This window comes from Gymnogyps californianus, unplaced genomic scaffold (assembly GCF_018139145.2).
Source record: "Gymnogyps californianus isolate 813 unplaced genomic scaffold, ASM1813914v2 HiC_scaffold_72, whole genome shotgun sequence".
NCBI classification, from domain to species: domain Eukaryota; kingdom Metazoa; phylum Chordata; class Aves; order Accipitriformes; family Cathartidae; genus Gymnogyps; species Gymnogyps californianus.
In genome coordinates, this window is record NW_026114465.1 from 83,489 (window position 1) to 103,608 (window position 20,120).

General features: G+C 42.3%; 1 protein-coding gene across 1 annotated transcript in view; it reads left to right on the forward strand.

Annotated features, from left to right (window-relative positions):
• Nucleotides 1–3,228: 3,228 nt before the first annotated feature.
• LOC127029104 (importin-11-like) overlaps nt 3,229–20,120 on the forward strand; it is a 106,198-nt gene continuing 89,306 nt past the window's right edge. Inside the window, exons 1-5 of the mRNA XM_050914746.1 lie at nt 3,229–3,274; nt 4,046–4,124; nt 13,169–13,252; nt 13,539–13,682; nt 19,120–19,220. Coding sequence (XP_050770703.1) covers nt 13,545–13,682; nt 19,120–19,220 — 239 coding nt within the window. The 5' untranslated portion in view covers nt 3,229–3,274; nt 4,046–4,124; nt 13,169–13,252; nt 13,539–13,544. The remainder of the gene's footprint in view (nt 3,275–4,045; nt 4,125–13,168; nt 13,253–13,538; nt 13,683–19,119; nt 19,221–20,120) is intronic.

Genomic DNA, 20,120 nt, shown 5'->3' on the forward strand with positions numbered 1-20,120 from the left:
AATTTTCTTCCTAGTAGCTGGTATAATGTTGTGTTTTGGATTTAGTAGGAAAATAATGTTGATAACACACTGATGTTTTCAGTTGTTGCTAAGTAGTGTTTATACTAAGAAGTCAAGGATTTTTCAGCTTCTCATGCCCAGCCAGCAAGAAGGCTGGAGGGGCACAATAAGTTGGGAGGGGACACAGCCAGGACAGCTGACCCAAACTGGCCAAAGGGCTATTCCATACCATATGACATCATGCCCAGTATATAAACTGGGGGAGTTGGCTGGGAGGGGCAGATCGCTGCTCGGGAACTAACTGGGCATCGGTCGGCAAGTGGTGAGCAATTGCATTGTGCATCATTTGTTTTGTATAGTCTAATTCTTTTAGTATTATTATTGTCATTTTATTATCATTATTTTCTTCCTTTGTCTCCTATTAAACTGTCTTTATCTCAACCCATGAGTTTTATTTTTTTTCCAATTCTCTCCCCCATCCCACTGGGTGGGGGGAGTGAGTGAGCAGCTGTGTGGTGCTTAGTTGCCAGCTGGGGTTAAACCATGACACAAGTATATGAAATGAGGTGTTCCTGAAGCTTTAAGTCTGCAGCTGAGACCACAGAGGAGTGTTTATTCTAAAACCGAAGTGCAGAGCCATCCTGCTCTGTGGCCGCAGTCCATCTCAATGATGCTATTGACAACGAGGAGGTTTTTCAAGATGTGTTGGCCAGCTCCAGTGTTGAACAGGATGCCTACGGTACAGTGCAGCCAGAGCAGCAAAGTTACTCAAAATGAAAACGTATCCCGTGGAAACACAACAAGAAACCTTTACCTAAGAAGAAGGTCTTTATCTGCAGCAGGCATTCATGCTTCTTTCAGATCAAATGACGTTCCCTGCCGAGAGCAGCCCTCCCCTGAGCCTCCTACAGGGCCGCTTCCAGCACCGAGGCGTCCCCCGACCAAGGACGGCAGCGGCGGGGGGAGGGGGGAAGAACACAGGCCGCGGCAGGGCGGTAGGCCCCGGTCCCGTCGCCGCTCAGCCCGGCCCGCACTCACCGGTAGTGTAGCCCTCCCTGCGCTCCTGCCGCAGCCGCTTCCCCGCCCGCACCTTGGGCATAGAGGTGCTTGGCGCCGCGCGGAGACTACAAGTAACGCCGAGCACCGCGGCTGGGCCGGCGCGCGTCACAGGAGGCGGGCGGGGCGCCGCGGGGGACACCGCCCGCCCGGTCCGGCGGGGTGTCGGGGCCGCTCCGGTGCTCCTCGCTGGGGTTGAGTCACCCCGCACAGGGCAGATCGCTCGTGGCGAGACCGCACGGCAGCTGCGCCGGGCTCTCTCGCTGCTGTTGCTTCAGGTTCTGCTGGTACATTTAGCTTAAGAATCGCGGTTTTTACGAGCAGAGCACGATCTTCCCTACAAAAGCTTCCCTCTGCGCCCAAAACAAGCTCCTGCAGAAGCTGCAAGTGAGCTTTGCAGCAGTGTTACCCTGTTCGGTTAAAAAAAGCTCAGCTGCAGGGCTACAAATATAGCACATAGCATGAGATCTCTTATGTCTGGAGAATAGACTCTTCAGGAGGAGTTATTAGGAAGAGCACCTAAACGTGGGAACATACACAGCCGTAATGTCATAAAGAATGACAGCATGTTTTCCTAGCTAAATACATGTTATTTAATAAATAGTAAGTGGGAAGTCAATTGCATTGGCTATTTAGGCTTTGTTTTATTGCCATGTGGTGAGGGGTGATACTGAGAGAGGTAAATAACCCAGAATAATACCCATTCCAGGTAACTGTGGATGAATAGAAGGCAGGAAAAATCTGAGGGAAAACAGATAACAAGGGGAAAGAGAAAAACATTTTTTAAATTTCTCTGGGTCAGAATATTCAGTGTTACGCTGTTGTATATAAACAGCTAGAATTATTTCTTCTTTCATCAGTCCTGGAGGGTTCTCCCTTGTTCCAGCACCTACTATCTAATGCAAACCTTATGTTTCAACCTTGAAAAAAATGATTTAAAAGGTGATTCTCAGCAATTTCTGGTGATAAAGCAACAGGATGCTTTAACTCACTAACTCCATAGGACATAAATGGTCTATCAGTTTATAATCTGAAACTGTAGTTTATAATTAAATAATCCTCTATTGTTGGCACACAGTATGGGTGGGCACTTTGCTGCTGCTGTTACAGAGTCCAAGTGCTGTTACACATGAGGAAACAGACTAAGTTGTGGGGCTACACTTGCACACAGTAACTCCTTATCCAGTTATACATAGAGATATCTGAGAGTTCAGCCTATGGATTTCATCAGGTACTTTTTCAATATTTGGTATTCCCCAAAATAAACAAAAATCAAGTTACTTAACATTAGACACCTGACTAAAATTATATGTGAATGTAAATATCATACATTTCTACTACAGCCCCTTCATACCATTCTTCCCTGTCATTATAACTGTTCAGAATAATCACACAATACATAAGTAAAACTATTAAAAGTTTAAATTTTCTTCAATTATTTTCAATCATTTACACACCAAACTCACTAGGAGAAAGCCATTATCCTGATTTGATGTGAAATACACAAATGAAGCAGTGAACGGTTGTGAGGGAAGCCCAATAGTCTTATTATTTTAAAACAGGAAATTGCAATTAATTCAGCCACGGTTTCACATCCGCACTGCACCGAAGCGGTGTGGCAGCAACCTAGGTTTGCAGGCCACTTCCCCACGCGAAGGCTGTGCACCGGTAACGTCTCCTAGCGGGCTTGAGACGAGCGGCACTAGCGCACCCCATGGGCCGTTATTCGGCGGCCGTGAACCCCAGCCCGCTGCACCATAGGTTTAAGCTCGCTTCTCCGGGATGGCTGAACAGCAGGGCCGTCCCTGGCGGAGATAGAGACACTGGGTGACAGAGCTCCACCCACCCCGAGAGCCAGTAGCGGCCTCACCACTTCTTATAGAGAAGCCCTCCCCCACCTTTACCACCCGTCGAAGCCGCTGACGTCAGGCGGCACCGCGCTCTAGGCACCCCACCCACACCACCTCAACTGTCCGCCTCCAGCGGTGAGAGGCGCATGCACACCGAGAGAGTGCGCTGAACCCCTCACCCACTGTCCGACGGCGTCCGCACGCGCCGCGGGGAGAGCTGGCTGCATGTCGCTGGACGATGATGTCAGCAGCGGCGCGCCGGGGGAGGTGGGGTGCCGCAGCGGTAGCAGCTGGTCCCAGCTCGTGGCGCGAGCTTCGGAACAGGCGGGGCCGCGAGTGCCAGGCCTGCTCCGCGTGCAGCCGCCACGGTGAGCCGCGCTCGCGGGGCTGCCGCCGCCCAGGGGCTTCCCCGCCATCGTGGGCCGCCCTTTTAGGACCGATGGGGTGGCGGCGGTGCGAGCCTGGGAGCGGGCGGCTGCGAGTAGCCGCGCCGCCCCGCCCCGGCGTGGCGGGCGGGCGGGCGGCCGGCCTCCCGTGTCCCTCGGCATGGCGGGCGGGCGGCGGCACGACGCGGAGCCGGTCGGTGCTGGGTTCGGATGGGCGTCGCGCCGTGCAGGCGGGCGGTAGGCCGGGGAGAGGGAAAGGGAGGGAAAAATGGTTTCAGCTTAGAACAAGGCACAGCTTGGAGGAAGGAGCCCTAAAGTTGGAGTGCACCGAGCGATGTTCTTTCCGGCCGCTCTTCACCCGTATATATAGACTGTTTGTTTACGTCTTCTGTATTTTTATTTGAGCTACCAGGTGTTGTTCTGTGCTAGTGCAGCATTGCTTTTATGTTGTGTGTCATTTTCTGTGCTGACTTCTGTTGATCGCCAAGGATAAGACAACTCGGCTTTGCGTTTTATATTGTTTGGCAATGGCAAAGTGCTTTCTCTGAGTCAGAAGAAAAGAAGAACTGTTACTTAATTCCAGGGAACTATTTCCTAGTTTCAAATTGAAACAGTTTTCAGTCTGGGTAGAATCAATGGGAAGGCATCAGAAGAATATGAAGCATTAAGCTGTGTGGTTTGACAGAAGTTGTTTTTTTGTAGGAAAGGGCAATTATTGGTCTTTCATTAAAGATGGTTATTTTCTTCCTACAGGTTTTTGAAGAACAGCAGTTGAAGTCTTACTGGAAAACAGATTCTTCTCTAAATCAAAGGCAGGGTCAGTGCAGTAGTGGTGAGTTATTTCTCCAGTTTATGTTATCTTAGAAGACAATGTGTAAAATGTAAGAACATAGCCCTGCATCCAGTACTGATATTGCCTCCAACTTCTGCTACTATGCGCCTTGCTCTCCTTGTCTCATAGGTCAGGTGATGTCTGTAATGTATTTGCTGTGGCTTTCAAATTGGTATTGTCACCTGACACTAAGGGGACAGACAGGTTCTTTTAGGGATCCTTGGCAGAATGATGACGGCACTAAATTGCAGTTACAATTAAAGCTTTATTTTCTTAACAGGATTAGCACAGAATTTATGATTAGAATGGCACAGGATTTCTACAAGCAGAATCAATATAGTACAATCTATAAGTAGCGTAATACAGAATTTATAATACAACTTTACTCATGATTTCTAATCACCTAGATCCTAACTTAACTTATGATTTCTAATCACCTAAGTAATACAGAATTTATAATACAACTTAACTTGTAATTTCTAATCACCTGGACCCTCTGCAGATCAGGTCAAATCTTAATGCATGGTTTGCTGTATCAATATAACAATCATAATCTAAACTCGAAAATCATATAAAAGAATACGAGTCAGTCCTCGGAGGAAGCAGACGACAGTGGAGGCGTCCCTGGCCACCAGGGGGTCACGGGTCTCACTGTCCAGCAGCAGCTCCAGTCCAAGTTTCCCACTTAGGACTTGTAACTGTGTCGTGGTTTAACCCCAGCCGGCCGCTAAGCACCACGCAGCCGCTCGCTCACTGCCCCCCCACCCCTGGGATGGGGAAGAGAATCAGGAAAAAAAAACTCGTGAGTTGAGATAAAGACAGTTTAATAGGACAGAAAGGAATGAAAAACTATGATAATGATAATAATAATAATATGACAATAGCAATACTAAAAGAATTAAACTATACAAAGCAAGTGGTGCACAATGCAATTGCTCACCACTTGTTGACCGATGCCCAGTTAGTTCCCAAGCCGCGATCCCCCCTCCCAGTTAACTCCCCCCAGTTTATATACTGGGCATGATGTCATATGGTATGGAATAGCTCTTTGGCCAGTTTGGGTCAGCTGTCCTGATGGTGTCCCCTCCCAGCTTCTTGTGCCCCTCCAGCCTTTCTTGCTGGCTGGGCACGAGAAGCTGAAAAATCCTTGACTTAGTATAAACACTACTTAGCAACAACTAAAAACATCAGTGTGTTATCAACATTATTCTCCTACTAAATCCAAAACACAGCACTATACCAGCTACTAGGAAGAAAATTAACTCTGTCCTAGCCGAAACCAGGACAAACTGCTTGATTTTATAGACAGTGCTCTGTGTGCTGTTATGCTTCCCTGTTCTGTGATGGGGTCATCAACAACACCTGGTTGACCGGGCACCTGGGACCTTCAAGGCCAGTAAGGAAGGGAGTAATCGGCCTGGCGCCCAGGAATCTTGAGGCCGGTAGGGAGGGGAGGAAGAAATCTGTTCGGTTTGTCTACTTGGTCCACAGGACCTTCAGGGCCTGATAATGAGGGAAAGGGAACGAATACGTGACCTGCTCGGTCACAGAGAATGGCTGCTTGCCTCCTAAAATGGCATTAGTTATGCTAACCATATTACCAGGGGTCAGGAGCAGGAGGTACCGGTCACAGGCATTCATAATATGTGAGAACTACCTCAGTCTTTGAAAATAGCATGTACCTTATGGGTTTTGACTTCTTGAAACTTCATTGTAACACTAAACTTTTTCATCGCTGTCTGCTTTTCTTCTCTCATTCTTTCATTGTACCATTCTGCAGAAGGGCATTTAGTACCATATATAAATGACAGAGCTTTTTGTTGCCCAAGCTTTACATATAAAATTTTAAAACTGTATCATCAGAAGTAGGTTTTAACTGTGGTGAAACTGAAATGGTTTAAAGCAGTTTCAGAGCATGAGGGCAGACTGAAACTTGAATTTCTATTTCAGCTGTTGCACAATAATTTGTTATAAAGTGTTCTGTCCTATCTTTTTGAAAATCTGTTAAAATGAGGTGAACTAGGAAGAAGTCAAAGGAACAAGATTGGTCTTGTGAGACTGGTCATCCTATAAGCATACTATTAAACATTAAAAATATTCTTCTGTTGTCTTTGTGTATCCCTTTGGCTTTCCCTATGTCATCAATACTGAACCAGCCGAAACCAGGACAGGGTGATATATTTACCACTTTCCTTCTAATTTCAGAGAATCTTAACTGAATCCATTCTTGGACCTCATTACAGTGGAAAATAATTTATTGAATGCCTAACAAAAGATAACAAAAAATGTACAGAATTAATTGCTTGGATATGATTTGTTATACTGCATTCTTTGAAGTCCAGAAAAAGTGAAGTTTGGAGGTGTTTACTGATGAAATCTTTTGTTTTGTTCCCTTGCAGATATATAGCAATCTTTGATTTGTTTTCATAACTGATGTGATTTTAAAATTTGGATGTATTTCAGTGTTATGGGAAAAGTACCTGCATACTCTTTTGGCTCTATCAAAAGGATTGACTAGTCAGGGAAAACATTAAACCAGTGTGGCAGAACATTCAAGAGACTTGGACTATTCTCTGAAGTAAACCGTGTATGCAGATACTTCCTTAGAAAGGAAATTAAGGACTGAAGAGTAGAACAGGAGAAGTGGGTTTTGGATTTTTGCAAGCAAAAGGAGATGAAGGAGATTGGGAGTGGAAATGGAAGTGCAGGACATTGGATGGTAATGATGAGATTGTATTGGTACTTGTGGTTTCTGAATACACCACTGTCTCGTGCTGAGGAGTGGCATTTGATGTGTTGCATATTTTCTAGGTGTAACTGAGCTTCCCCCCCCTCCGGTCAACTGAGAATATGCTGTTGTCTCAGTTCTGTGCATATTCAGTGGGATCTTGGAGAGTAGCTTTTCCTTGTTGTGTGTGATTAGGCTTTTTTTCCCCTCATACAAGCAGAAATTCTGGCATGGCAATAGACCCATGCTTGGATTTGCAATTAGAAAATGTTCAACACTGTCAGCTGAAGGGATTTATTTTCCTTCCCCCCCAGTGCATGCTACTTACTTATGATAGCAATGATTATGAACCACAGAAGAGCAGCAGAAAGCAAGCAACATTCCTGAAATTGCTCAACATTTGTTGTGAAGACACAGTCTGAGATTAGTAAGTAGAGATGGGAAATGCTAACCTTACCCAATGATCAGACTTGGAAATTCTGGCTGTTATGACTTGAAGTGCAGACCCTGTCTTCATTCTAAGAAAATGTTGCTTATAAGGTTGATAGACTCTACCAGCATTTCTATGCACGCCTCATGGCTGTGAAGGTACCCAAAAGATGGCAGCTATTTAATACTCGCCTTCTCTGTTTCATCTCTAGGACAGTCTTGTAGAACTCGTTCAACAATGAGTTAAACTCTAGAAGTACTCAACAGACTGTGGAGAAAATCCTTGTCCCTATGATGTAACCCATCTATGGTGTAACCCATGTCCCTCTGCCTTTGCTGTGCAACAGAAAAGCCTTTTCTGATTTGTAAGAGATGAAAATTGTTTCTATCCCACAATATTAGAGCTGCAGTTCATGGGCCTTTGCTGTTCTGTGTGGTGTAAAAGCATCTGTGTCCTCTGTATAAATTATGATCTGAAGAGGCCCTGGCCCATCAATTAAAAAAAAAAAGGGGGGGTGTAAGTGGGGGAAGGTCACAACAAATCCAGATTTGAGAGATCTGGGTTTAACCTCCTAAAGTACAGCTGGGTTCTGTCCGCAGGAATTGATTTCGCAAAGGCATCTGTACATGGCAGTAATTAAAACTATGTTTTGGGAGGATCCCATTAACACATAAGGTATGAGCTGATGCCCTCATTGAGTCAATCATCTCTACAGAGTGCATGCAGAGGACAAGTTCTCAATAGAAATCCTGTTTGTGAGAAGGGAATGTAAGGAGAGACTTTATCAGAGTTGAAATTGCCTGTTAGGACTTGAGACTGTAATGGCTTGACACTGTTAGAAGTCCCGTATTCCTCCTTCCTCCCCTAGACAGTTCCTGGTGTCTGTTGAACAGTGTGCTCAGATGGCTTGACTCAATAACTTTGGAAAAAAAAAAAAATAAATCCTCCAGAGAACTATAAGGTGGGGTTAGTGAGTTCAGCTGGCTTACCAAAAGCGAGGACCAGAGCTAGTGAAAGGAAAGGAGTGGAAAGACAAAAAAAAAGGTGAGGAAAGGGAGGAACTGGGGTCTGGGGGTGTGGTGGAAAGGGAAAAAAGATGTCTCCCTTTTGGGGGCAATTATTAAGTTGGCTCTGTTGTAATATGTCAGTTTGCTCTAAGTTCACTTCATGTTTTGATAAGACAGAAAAACAAAAGAAGATTGATATACAGGATTGGATCCCAGGAACTTGTGGTTTTGCTTTTAGGTATTAGTTTTACTTGAAAGTTCACTAGCTGACAAGAGTGCTGAAGCTATCTTGAAGGCATGCTATAGTTTTGTTTTTCTGAATCTGGTAATTGTTTTTAATTTTTTTTTAAGATAAAGAAAAAATTGCTTTCTTTTCTAGTGTTAAGATTGATTTTTGTGAGAAAAGAGGGGTTGCTAATACCATAGCATTCCATCTCACTGGGAAGGGAGATCCCTAAATGTGGCTACTCATTCACTCTTACAGTACTGGTAAGCACCCTAGTATAAAGTCATGGATCTCCCAATAGTTGTCAAAGTGTTTGTTTATTAAAACTGCAGTTAGGTGAACACCTTAAGCTGACATAAACCAGCACTGCTGCTGAAGAAGCAGTGCATCTGTTGCACAGTGCAGAAGCTGCTTGTGTCTGTTCTGCCAGCTTTTTTTATGCCTAGCACATTTACCTGTCTAGCAGTGTGGTGTGGAAATGATTGGGGAGCTTGATCCAAACAAACCTGTGCGTTTTTCCCACCCACTCCAGCTTCAGGTATTTAAGGGGTGCAGGGACAAGCAAAGGATGATACTATTTATTTTGGTGACCATGCCTGTTTATATCAGCTTACCTTATTTGTAGTTAGCTTAAACTGCAAATTTGAGTTTTGTACATTGGTTTGAAATAGGGTTGGTGTTTTGTTTTTTTTTTTTTAATATTTAAAAAAAAAAGGAAAATAATTGTAAAAAACCAGACTCTAATGACTTATCAGAAGAAAGCAGAAACAGCTTAGAGGAATTTCTTAAACGTAAAAGCAGTGGACAGCTTCTTGTTCTGTTCTGTATGGGTTCTGATGGAAATCCCAGCCATAATGAAGCATTATTGCCATTTGTGCATATTGCCATTTGTATTTGCCATCCGTGTATCAGATGTTTTTCTAGTTAATTTTTTGCCATCCAAATCATATAGAATATGCTGCTTCCTTAAATATTTTACATTGTTTATAAACTTTATCTAAAGATTGCCCCATCTTCAGGGAGGTTATTCCTTTTATCTTCGATTTTGTTATTTTGTTTGTGACAGCCTCAGTTGTGTGAGGACTATTGTTTACATGGGGTCAAAAAGCAATTGTGCAAATTCATGGAAGACTAAATTTCTTGAGGGCTATTAAATTCAAATTCCTTGCTTCTTACTAGGAAGTTCTTGAACTGCAGTTTTCTGGAGAATGGGAGAGTATTCTTCAGAAATATTGCTAGAAGATTGTCCTGTTCTGACCTGGGCATGGGCATCTTCTATGGTCTTTGTTACAAGACAGAATACTGGATTAAATGAAAGTTGTGGATTGGTTGTTTTTTTGTTTTGTTGGGATTTTTTGTTTTGTTTTTTTTGTTGTTGGTTTGTTTTTTTTTTTTTTTTTTGAGAAGCAGTGGCTGCTCCATTTTTTCAATGAAAATACAAGCTTTTCCAAGAATGAAAAACATTAATAAAAAAGAAGCTTTGAGAATATTTCTCTTTGATTTTTTTTTTTTTTGGTCATCTTTAGATCTGCCAGCTAATTATTTTGAAATAAGAAAATGAAAAACAGCCTCATGGTTTTTGTGTTTGTATTGTACTAACTTCAATAAGTCATCTGATGAGAACTGTTCTAGGTGAAGTATATAAATTTTTAGTAGCAGCACCGTTCCCTGGGGGGGGAACCCTCATTTTCTGCATTAGATTTGAATGTAGCTGAGAAATAATTTAATTTAGCTGACATGATCTTAGTTTTGTAGTGCAAAATCAATTGTTACATGAATGCTCCATAATTAATTTTTTTTCCACTCTCAAATGAACATGTCCTTGCAATGGATCTTTAGCAAGTATCTGGGTATGTGCTGCAGATTCACTATTGCTACACGTGCAGTTTTCCTATGGCAACTCATTATTTGAAGAACACTGTTTTGCAAAAGGCCTAAAATCAACTCTGAAGTTGAAGAAGTTATTTACAGTTTTGTTTACACACACCTGCACTGCCAGCTTACTAACTTTTAGAAGTTCTCTCTTTTTGGTTTTCATCTAATAATCAGACTGATGGTCTGCTATTTTTTTAGTTGATTAGGTGCTTCAGAATTATACTTTATCAGGTCTTGGTTGATAGTGTAAGATAAGAATATATTTCTTTAGAAATACAGTAATTTCACTTTTGAATGGAAATAAAGGAAATCATAACATGAAGTGTAGTCTTGATCTTGCAGGAATTGAGCTATGTTTTCCTCCTTAGTGCAAACTCTACGCCTACTTCTGTTATGTTTTTTCCCCGTATACTACTTTTCCTTTCTCCCTTTCCTTCACTATCATTTTTAGGTGCTCTGAAATTGTTAGCTATATGTCCTGGTTTCGGCTGGGACAGAGTGAACTCTCTTCTTAGTAGCTGGTACAGTGCTGGGTTTTGGATTTAGTGTGAGAATGATGTTGATAACACTCTGATGTTTTAGTCGTTGCTAAGTAGCACTTATCTTAAGCCAAGGACTTTTCAGTTTCCCATGCTCTGCCAGCAAGCAGGTGTGCAAGAAGCTGGGAGGGAGCATAGCCGGGGCAGCTGACCTGAACTAGCCAAAGGGGTATTCCATACCATGGAACGTCATGCCCAGTATATAAAAAGGGGGGAGTTGGCCGGGAGGTGCGGATCGCGGTTCGGGAACTAACTGGGCATTGGTCAGCGGGTGGTGAGCAATTGCATTGTGCATCACTGGTGGTTTTTTTTTTTGTGTTTGTTTGTTTGTTTTTTCCCTTCCTCCCCCTCCTTTTTTGTTATATTCCTTTTCATTACTATTATTATATTTCATTATTACTATTGTTAGTATTATATTTTACTTTAGTTATTAAACTGTTCTTATCTCAACCCACGAGTTTTACTTTTTTTTTTTTTCCCCTCTTTCCTCCTCCTCACCCCACTGGGAGGGGGAAGGGGGAAGCGGCTGCATGGTGCTTAGTTGCTGACTGGGGTTAAACCACGACACTATACTAGACACTTCAGTACTGCAGTGTTTATACCAGAAAAATCTGAATATATCTTTTATTGCTGCTTTTCTTGTGTGTGGTTATTTTACTCAAGTTCTATGTGCCGTGAATACGGAGTTCCTATTATGATCCTTACAAGTTAACCCAGTGTTTTTCAGTGTTGTCGTTACATTGCTGCTTCCTGGCCAATTTTGGCTGAGCAATGACGCAGACAGCCTAAGGTACTCAAGATGTCAAAATATCTGCAGAAAGAAAAAAGTTAAAGATACCGCACCTAAATACCTCTTTTTACTGCCTGTCCTGTCAACAACATTATTTACAAATTTATTATTTCATGATTATTTTTAGTGTAAAAATGAAGCTAGCAGGACTTCTAGTATAACATTGAAGTCTTGCCTTGACATCAATTCTTTGTGCTGGGCACTATTACACATAGGGTAAACCAGTCCCAATTGGATTTTATAGTCTAAATCAGGGTCTTGGTTCCCTGGAAATTAATGGTCTTCTGAGAAGTGAGCTGAGAATTTGAATGTTTAAATTTGTTATGCAAAGGTCCCATAATCACAGGAAATTTTTAGAAAATCTGCAAGTTGATAAAGATTGAAACGACTGATGCAAGAAGATACGAAGAAATAAAAGGTAGATCAGTTTTGCAGGGCAGATAAAGCAGAGAGATAAAAAGATGCATCACATGGGTAGTATAAAACAGAGGTTGTTACTTGTCCTGTTCAGTTATTGCTGTAAAGAGAGATGATTTTGTGGTTAGTAGTTTTGAAAGTATACTTTTTTTAACCTTAGGATATTGAATTTTTAGTCTGTTTTTGTTGAGGATGGTTGGAGACTTACATATTGTGAGTTCTTAGATTTAGATATATATATATTTTTTTTAATTGTGCAGGACTATTACTGGTATAAAGGTCTTTAATCTTGTTGCTTGTTTTGTTGTTAGGATGGTTGTTTTTTTCAAAAAATCAAAATTTTAAACCTGTATAAGAATAAGATTTAATTTCTCTGACTTTCTTACCATCACCCTAACAATTTTACACTTTTTTTTTTCCCCTGAAGATTGGAAAGATAAACTTGTTTTAGTGTTAAACAATAGCAAATCCTCAAGGCTGTTTGTAGAAGAGAAATAAACTATGCTTGGTTGTTTATTTAGAAAACTTTAATCCATAAATATTTTAACATATATCTGTATTATCAGAAGTTTACATAGGTTACAAATGGAAGATTTTATAGACAGAAAACCAATTTTAATTGTCAGACTTCATAGTTGGTTTTATATATGTTTCTCTTGTAATGCTGTTTCTGCAGTCATTATCAATGTAATCTCTGTTTATGTCATCTGGTGAGCAATGTTTTGTTTTGTCTTTATAGAGTACAAGAATGTATTTATATTGGAAATTAGACAATTGGCATTCTCAGTTCAGCTGATTAGCATTTTGTATGCTAAATAGATAATGAAGAAATACAAATATATTGAGGAAAATTCAGTTTCATTTAGGACTCTAATTGTGAAACTATAATTCATCCTCTTTTAAATCGATATAAAATGTCTAGATAGTTAAATTCTACAATTCAAATCTATCTGAAATGAGTCAGTTTCTCTTTTGGGGAAAAACTTCAGAAAATAAAAAAATGTTAATACTCTGCATCTTTGCCTCTTTCAGATAGCCTCATGGTTTGCTCTGCCTACAGCTGAAGCTATTGCTACTTGCGGTTTTGCTCTTAGTTTGCTGTGCTTCACAGGAGAGGTAACTAGTTTAAAATCAATATATTTTCTGTAATTCCTCAAATCTTGTAAATGTGCTTGTAATGATAGACTTAATGCTTGCTTTTTCTACTGAGAAATTTCTGAAAGCAAAATAGTTTAATCACTGTACCTTGACACTGCCTGTGAGTGGGTGTAATACTATCTTATACAGTGTAGTCTAATGAAAAATTAGTGTGGAGTGTTTAGATAATATGAATGGAAAATATCTATCTATATTTGCTGTCTTTTTTTCTTAAGTGTTTTTCTTCCTTTTAAAATGTTCTCAGATTTTCATGGATCTCAATAGTGCTAGCACTATTGTTTTGCGAGTCTTGACCCAAGCTACTAGTCAAGATACCGCAGTGTTGAAACCAGCTGAGGAACAACTGAAGCAGTGGGAGACACAGCCAGGCTTTTATTCAGTCTTGTTGGTAAGATACAGTGGAAAAGTGCTATTACGTAAATTTTGAGTAATTTTGAATGTGGCTTTCTAGAATACTGTTGAACCATGACCTCTGGCTGAGAGAAGCTTTGAGCTTGTATATACCAAGGCAGTAAACCACCTTTTCTTTATTGTGGAGGTGATGCATTCTGACAGTTTTTGTAGAAGAAAAGTTTCCCCATGCTTTTCATTGTACGAAGTTTGATACACAGCTGGGATTGCTTTGGGGGGGGAGCACACTGTCACACAGCAGAGAGAGATTCCCAGGGAGATTAGCTGACTGAGCTGGTAGTAAGGTTCCTGGAATGGGAAAGGTTGAATACTTCTAAAGGTACTACTACTGTTGGTGAAATAGATGCATTAAAATGGTGCAAGGTGATGAAAACATAGTCAAAGAAGGAGACCCAATGGTTTCAGAGAAGACACTCAGAAGTTAACAGTGTTGTTACACTCTGATTCCTATGTGTATGTGTTTATATTATAATAGTCTTAAAAAACATACAGATAAACAGCTTTTCCTACAAACATCTGTCTTTAGTGCACAGGATGAATGACTCAGAGTTGTGGAGTTACATGTTCTGTTCTCTGTAGACCCTCTGTTTGATTTGTTTGAAAAGTTGAAGGCGAGTCAGGGGATTTAGGGAAAGGGGGAAAAAAAATATCTGACTTTTGAACTGTCTAATTGTGTTTTACCCACTCCCTTTGTCATAGTGTTTCTGTGGTGATAAACAATCTTGATAGAAAACAGCAGAAATAGCCACTGACTGGGCATTCTTTATGTTCTGAATGTTGCTGTGAGACCTTACAGCTCAGGTTGTAGACAAGTTGAGCACTCACAGCTGTAACTGAAGTTGATGGCAGTTAGTTTTAAATTTAAGGGCTAAAAATGCAGGGTTTAAAAGGATCAAATGAAGTTAATGCTATTAATGTGGTTAAGTAGACCTGTTTGGGGACACATCAGCCTTTCTTCAAGTGTGAAATATAAACAGTAATCTTCCAAACTAAATAGAAGTAGAGAATCTCTGCTTCTTTGTTTAACTTGATTATGACAGGCGGACTGCCTGGTAGAGCAGAGAGTTGGCACCTTCTTGGTGGAGCAGAAAAGGGTGGGGGGAAGCAGACTGTGCTGGGTTGACCCTGGCTGGATGCCAGGTGCCCACTAAGCTGCTCTATCACTCCCCCTCCTAAGCTAGACAGAGGAGAGAAAATATAACGAAAGACTCGTGGATCGAGATAAGGACAGGGAGAGATCACTCACCAATTACTGTCACGGGCAAAACAGACTCAACTCTGGGAAATTAATTTATTACCAATTAAAATCAGAGTAGGATAATGAGAAATAAAACCAAAACTTAAAACACCTTCCCCCCACCCCTCCCTTCTTCCTGGGCTCAACTTTACTCCTGAATTCTCTACCTCCTCCCCCCGAGCAGCACAGGGGGATAGGGAATGGGTGTTGCAGTCAGTTCATCACACGTCGTCTCTGCCACTCCTTCCTCCTCACACTCTTCCCCTGCTCCAGCGTGGGGTCCCTCCCATGGGAGACAGTCCTCCAGGAACTTCTCCAACATGGGTCCTTCCCACGGGCTGCAGTTCTTCACAAACTGCTCCAGTGTGGGTCCTTTCCACGTGTCCTTTCCATGGGGTGCAGTCCTTCAGGAACAGACATTTCCAGTGTGGGTCCCCCATGGGGTCACAAGTCCTGCCAGCAAACCTGCTCCAGTGTGGGCTCCTCTCTCTCCATGGGTCCACAGGTCCTGCCAGGAGCCTGCTCCAGCATGGGCTCTTCACGGGGTCACAGCCTCCTTCGGGCACATCCACCTGCTCCAGCATGGGATCTTCCATGGGCTGCAGGTGGATATCTGCTCCACCATGGACCTCCATGGGCTGCAGGGGGACAGCCTGCTTCACCATGGTCTTCACCAGGGGCTGCAGGGGAATCTCTGCTCTGGCGCCTGGAGCACCTCCTCCCCCTCCTTCTTCACTGACCTTGGTGTCTGCAGGGCTGTTCCTCTCACATATTCTCACTCCTCTCTCTTCCAGCTGCAGTTGTGCAGCAGTTTTTCCCCCTTCTTAAATATGTTATCACAGAGGCGCTACCACCGTCGCTGATTGGCTCAGCCTTGGCCAGCAGCGGGTCCCTCTTGGAGCCGTCTGGCATTGGCTCTATCAAACATAGGGGAAGCTTCTGGCATCTTCTCACAGAAGCCACCCCTGCAGCCCCCCCCCCCCCCCCCCCGCTACCAAAACCTTGCCACACAAACTGAATACACCAAGGTATCTACACAAGAACCCGCAAAACCTCTCTATATGTTCTGTATCCATATATGAAATTCCCAAAACAAAGAGTATTTCATATAACACACTAATGCTGGTGTAGAAATTACAGGAATGAAGCTAAACAATACATAAACTGATACAACTGGTAAAGGACAGAGGTTGCTTTTCAAAAACAACCATTCTATCTCTGACTTTTCAGCTCTGTTCTTCAAAGAGAGGTAAACACCACCTTCAAAAGAGAAGCACAGAAACTAATGTTAATAACTCCACTAGATACTAAAAACTGTAGATTCAAAGATGCATGTTTCACAGTGCATTATAGTTTTCTCTATCCTGATCATCCCAGGAGAGGCAAACGTATCTGACTAATTATATTACTTTCCCTATCCCATAGAGATTAACTGTCTTACTATCTCTCCATTTATAATCATCTGTGTATTGGGTTTGCGTGGCAAGGTTTTGGTAGCGAAGGGGGGCTACAGGGGTGGCTTCTGTGAGAAGGTGCTAGAAGCTTTCCCCATGTCTGATAGAGCCAGTGCCAGTCGGCTCCAAGATGGACCTGCTGCTGACCAAGGCTTGAGCCAATCAGCGACGGTGGTAGCACCTCTGTGATAACATATTTAAGAAGGGGGAAAAACTGCTGCACAACTGCAGCTGGGAGAGAGGAGTGAGAATATGTGAGAGAAAGAACTCTGCAGACACCAAGGTCAGTGAAGAAGGAGGGGGAGGAGGTGCTCCAAGCGCCAGAGCAGAGATCCCCCTGCAGCCTGTGGTGAAGACCACGGTGAGGCAGGCTGTCCCCCTGCAGCCCATGGAGGTCCATGGTGGAGCAGATATCCACCTGCAGCCCGTGGAGGACCCCACACCGGAGCAGGTGGATGTGCCCGAAGGAGGCTGTGACCCCGTGAAGAGCCCATGCTGGAGCAGGCTCCTGGCAGGACCTGTGGACCCATGGAGAGAGAGGAGGCCACGCTGGAGCAGGTTTTCTGGCAGGACTTGTGGCCCTGTGGGGGACCCATGCTGGAGCAGTGTGTTCCTGAAGGACTGCACCCCATGGAAGGGACCCATGCTGGAGCAGTTTGTGAAGAACTGCAGCCCGTGGGAAGGACTCACATTGGAGAAGTTCCTGGAGGACTGTCTCCTGTGGGAGGGACCCCATGCTGGAGCAGGGGAAGAGTGAGAGGAGGAAGGAGCAGCAGAGACAACGTGTGATGAACTGACAGCAACCCCCATTCCCCGTCCCCCTGTGCCACTCGGGGGGAGGAGGTAGAGAAAATCGGGAGTGAAGTTGAGCCCAGGAAGAAGGGAGGGGTGGGGGGGGGAAGGTGTTTTAAGATTTGGTTTTATTTCTCATTACCTTACTCTGACTTTTTGATTGGTAATAAATTAAATTAATTTCCCCAAGTCGAGTCTGTTTTGCCTGTGACAGTAATTGCTGAGTGATCTCCCTGTCCTTATCTCGCCCCATGAGCTTTTCATTATATTTTCTTCCCCCTCCCCCAGCTGAGGAGGGGGAGTGATAGAGTGGCTTGGTGGGCACCTGGTGTCCAGCCAAGGTCAACCCACCACACTTTACCTTTTTCTTTATTTCTTATCCTGGCCCACTCTAGTTTTACAGTATTTTGATCTTAGGAGGCTTTGCTTCTGATGAATATTTTAGCAAGGAAAGGAATGGTAATTTGAAGGCCCAATGGGAGTTTCAGAACAAGTAGTTCTTGTTTTCCATGTTTCATTTGTTTTGCAATGCTTTGCATGGATGTGAGGCTAAAGTGGTGTGACAATGTTGGAAGTTTCCTCTTTGTATTGTAAAATGCTTAAGTTGCTTTTGGGAAAGGTCAAATCTTTCAAAGATTTGATCCCTTTTCCTAAATGAGTTTTGGGAAAGGAAGGCGTATTACATAAAGATCCTTTTCATGTTGTGTGGTGTTTATTGTTGGGGTACAACCTTTTTGATGTTTTTCTAAAGGTTGCTAGTTTTGAGTCAATAGCTTTGTTGGCATGTAAGTCTTCCTTTCCTTTGTAGTGATTGGAATTTGTGAGGGTTTTTTTGTTGGGCATTATATCTAAAAAGCTGTTGTTGTTATAGAAATAGAGTTTGTGAGAAGGTTAAGCTTTGAATTTATAGTGAAAATGCTTTATGAGGTCCCAGGTTTCTATAGTGCTGTGTTCTTTGAAGGGTTTATTTATAGTTTCTTCAAACATAGCACCCAAAAGTAGCAGATGCTCTTGACCTGAATCCCTGCGTTTTTCATGTCCCTTCTTAGTGGGCTTCTAAAAGCAACTGATACAAGTGGTGCACTCTTTTCCTACAGTCCACTGTAGAATAAGACCACTGAGCTCACACCTATTTGCTCCCTAAAAGAAGGACTAATGTCTCACTTCCCTCGAGAAGGATCTATCTGATGCAGTCATTCTCCATGTGGAAAACGGGAGGAGAGCTGCTGTCCAGAGTAGTGCCTGTATTAAGATTCAATAGCCTACCTTTTACTTTAGATTTTCCTGATTGGTTAATTTTACAATGGTACTATATAAAATAATTCCTCTGTGTGTGTGTATATATATGTACATGAAAATGTGTATAGATAGATATATGTATAGATATCTTTTTAGTAGTAGAAACTAGTTTTCAAGAATAAGCAGTCAAGTTTGACAATTGCTGTCCTGCCAGATCACTGTTTTGCAGTCAACATTGGTAGTCAGGACAGTTCTTGGCACATGTCAAGATAATGAAGAAACCTTCTGAAAGATCTCAGAAGTCTGTGGCACCGCACAATAAAGAATAACTTCTTACTCTAGTCAGAATCCAGCTATATCATTAAAGAGTGTAATAACTGGCTGGTGCTAGTAATTATTACCCTTTTATTCCCTGCTCAGCCAGATGAGATTAGAAATACATTTGCCCTTTATGTTGGGTTTATTTTTTACAAATCAAGTATTAGGGCTAGTGATAAGCATTTTTGTAATCTTTTAAAATTAATGTTTAACACATAGTTTCACTTGTCTGTCAAATGCTAATACATTTTTTTATATACACCTGTACATAGAAGTGCGTGTATTTATACATACGCCAGTGCATGTGTTGATACAACTTCTATCCTGTCTGTGGCATGTTGAGCAGTTTTTAACTTAATCTTCTTTGTTAACAGAGTATCTTTACAAATCATACTCTGGATGTGAATGTAAGATGGTTAGCTGTGCTGTACTTTAAAAATGGAATTGATCACTACTGGAGACGGGTCGCACCGCAGTAAGTTCTAATTTTCTTCCACTTAACCTTCTACAGTAGGTTTTGTTACACTTGCCAAACTGGAAAACAGCGAATTCTTTGGTTGATAGAAGTTACTTTAGAATTTATGGTGAAATTGATAAAGCATTTCAACATTAGGACTCATTAATGAATCAGTCTGTTTTCATAGTACTTCTTACAACTCTGTTCATGTTTTACTTTTAAAAACTGAGTTAGAAGTCTTTTTCATAGATTTTGAAGTGACGTGATAAGCTTGATAAAGTTAACACCTGGACTTTCTGATAGTGGCAGACGTGAAAGGTAGGCAGTCTCTTGGAGAGATTATTAAGGAGACATTTCATTTAAGTTGATTCAGAAGTTGTACTGAATATATATGTGAGAAGCAGTAGTTATCTCAATAGGAAGTTCTGATCTTAATTTTTTTTTTTTGTTGTTCTGATATGTGGGTTCTGATCATGCATGACAAAAAGTTCTCCAAAGAAGCTAAAAATCTAGCCAGTGTTCTTGAGCACCAAATAATTTACTTCTAAGTTACAAACAGTGCCATTATAATTTGTGATACCTACAGAACTATATACTTCTCAGTGTTCTGTGTGAAGTTTGGTTTTTTTCTTTAAAAAGTAGGTGTAATTTCAAAAAGGGTGTCCTGGTTTCGGCTGGAATAGAGTTAATTTTCTTCTTAGTAGCTGGTACAGTGCTGTGTTTTGGATTTAGTGTGAGAACAATGTTGATAACACTCTGATGTTTTAGTTGTTGCTAAATAGCACTTAAGTTAAGGACTTTTCAGTTTCCCATGCTCTGCCAGCAAGCAGGTGTGCAAGAAGCTGGGAGGGAGCAGAGCCAGGACAGCTGACCCAAACTAGCCAAAGGGATATTCCATACCATGGAACGTCATGCCCA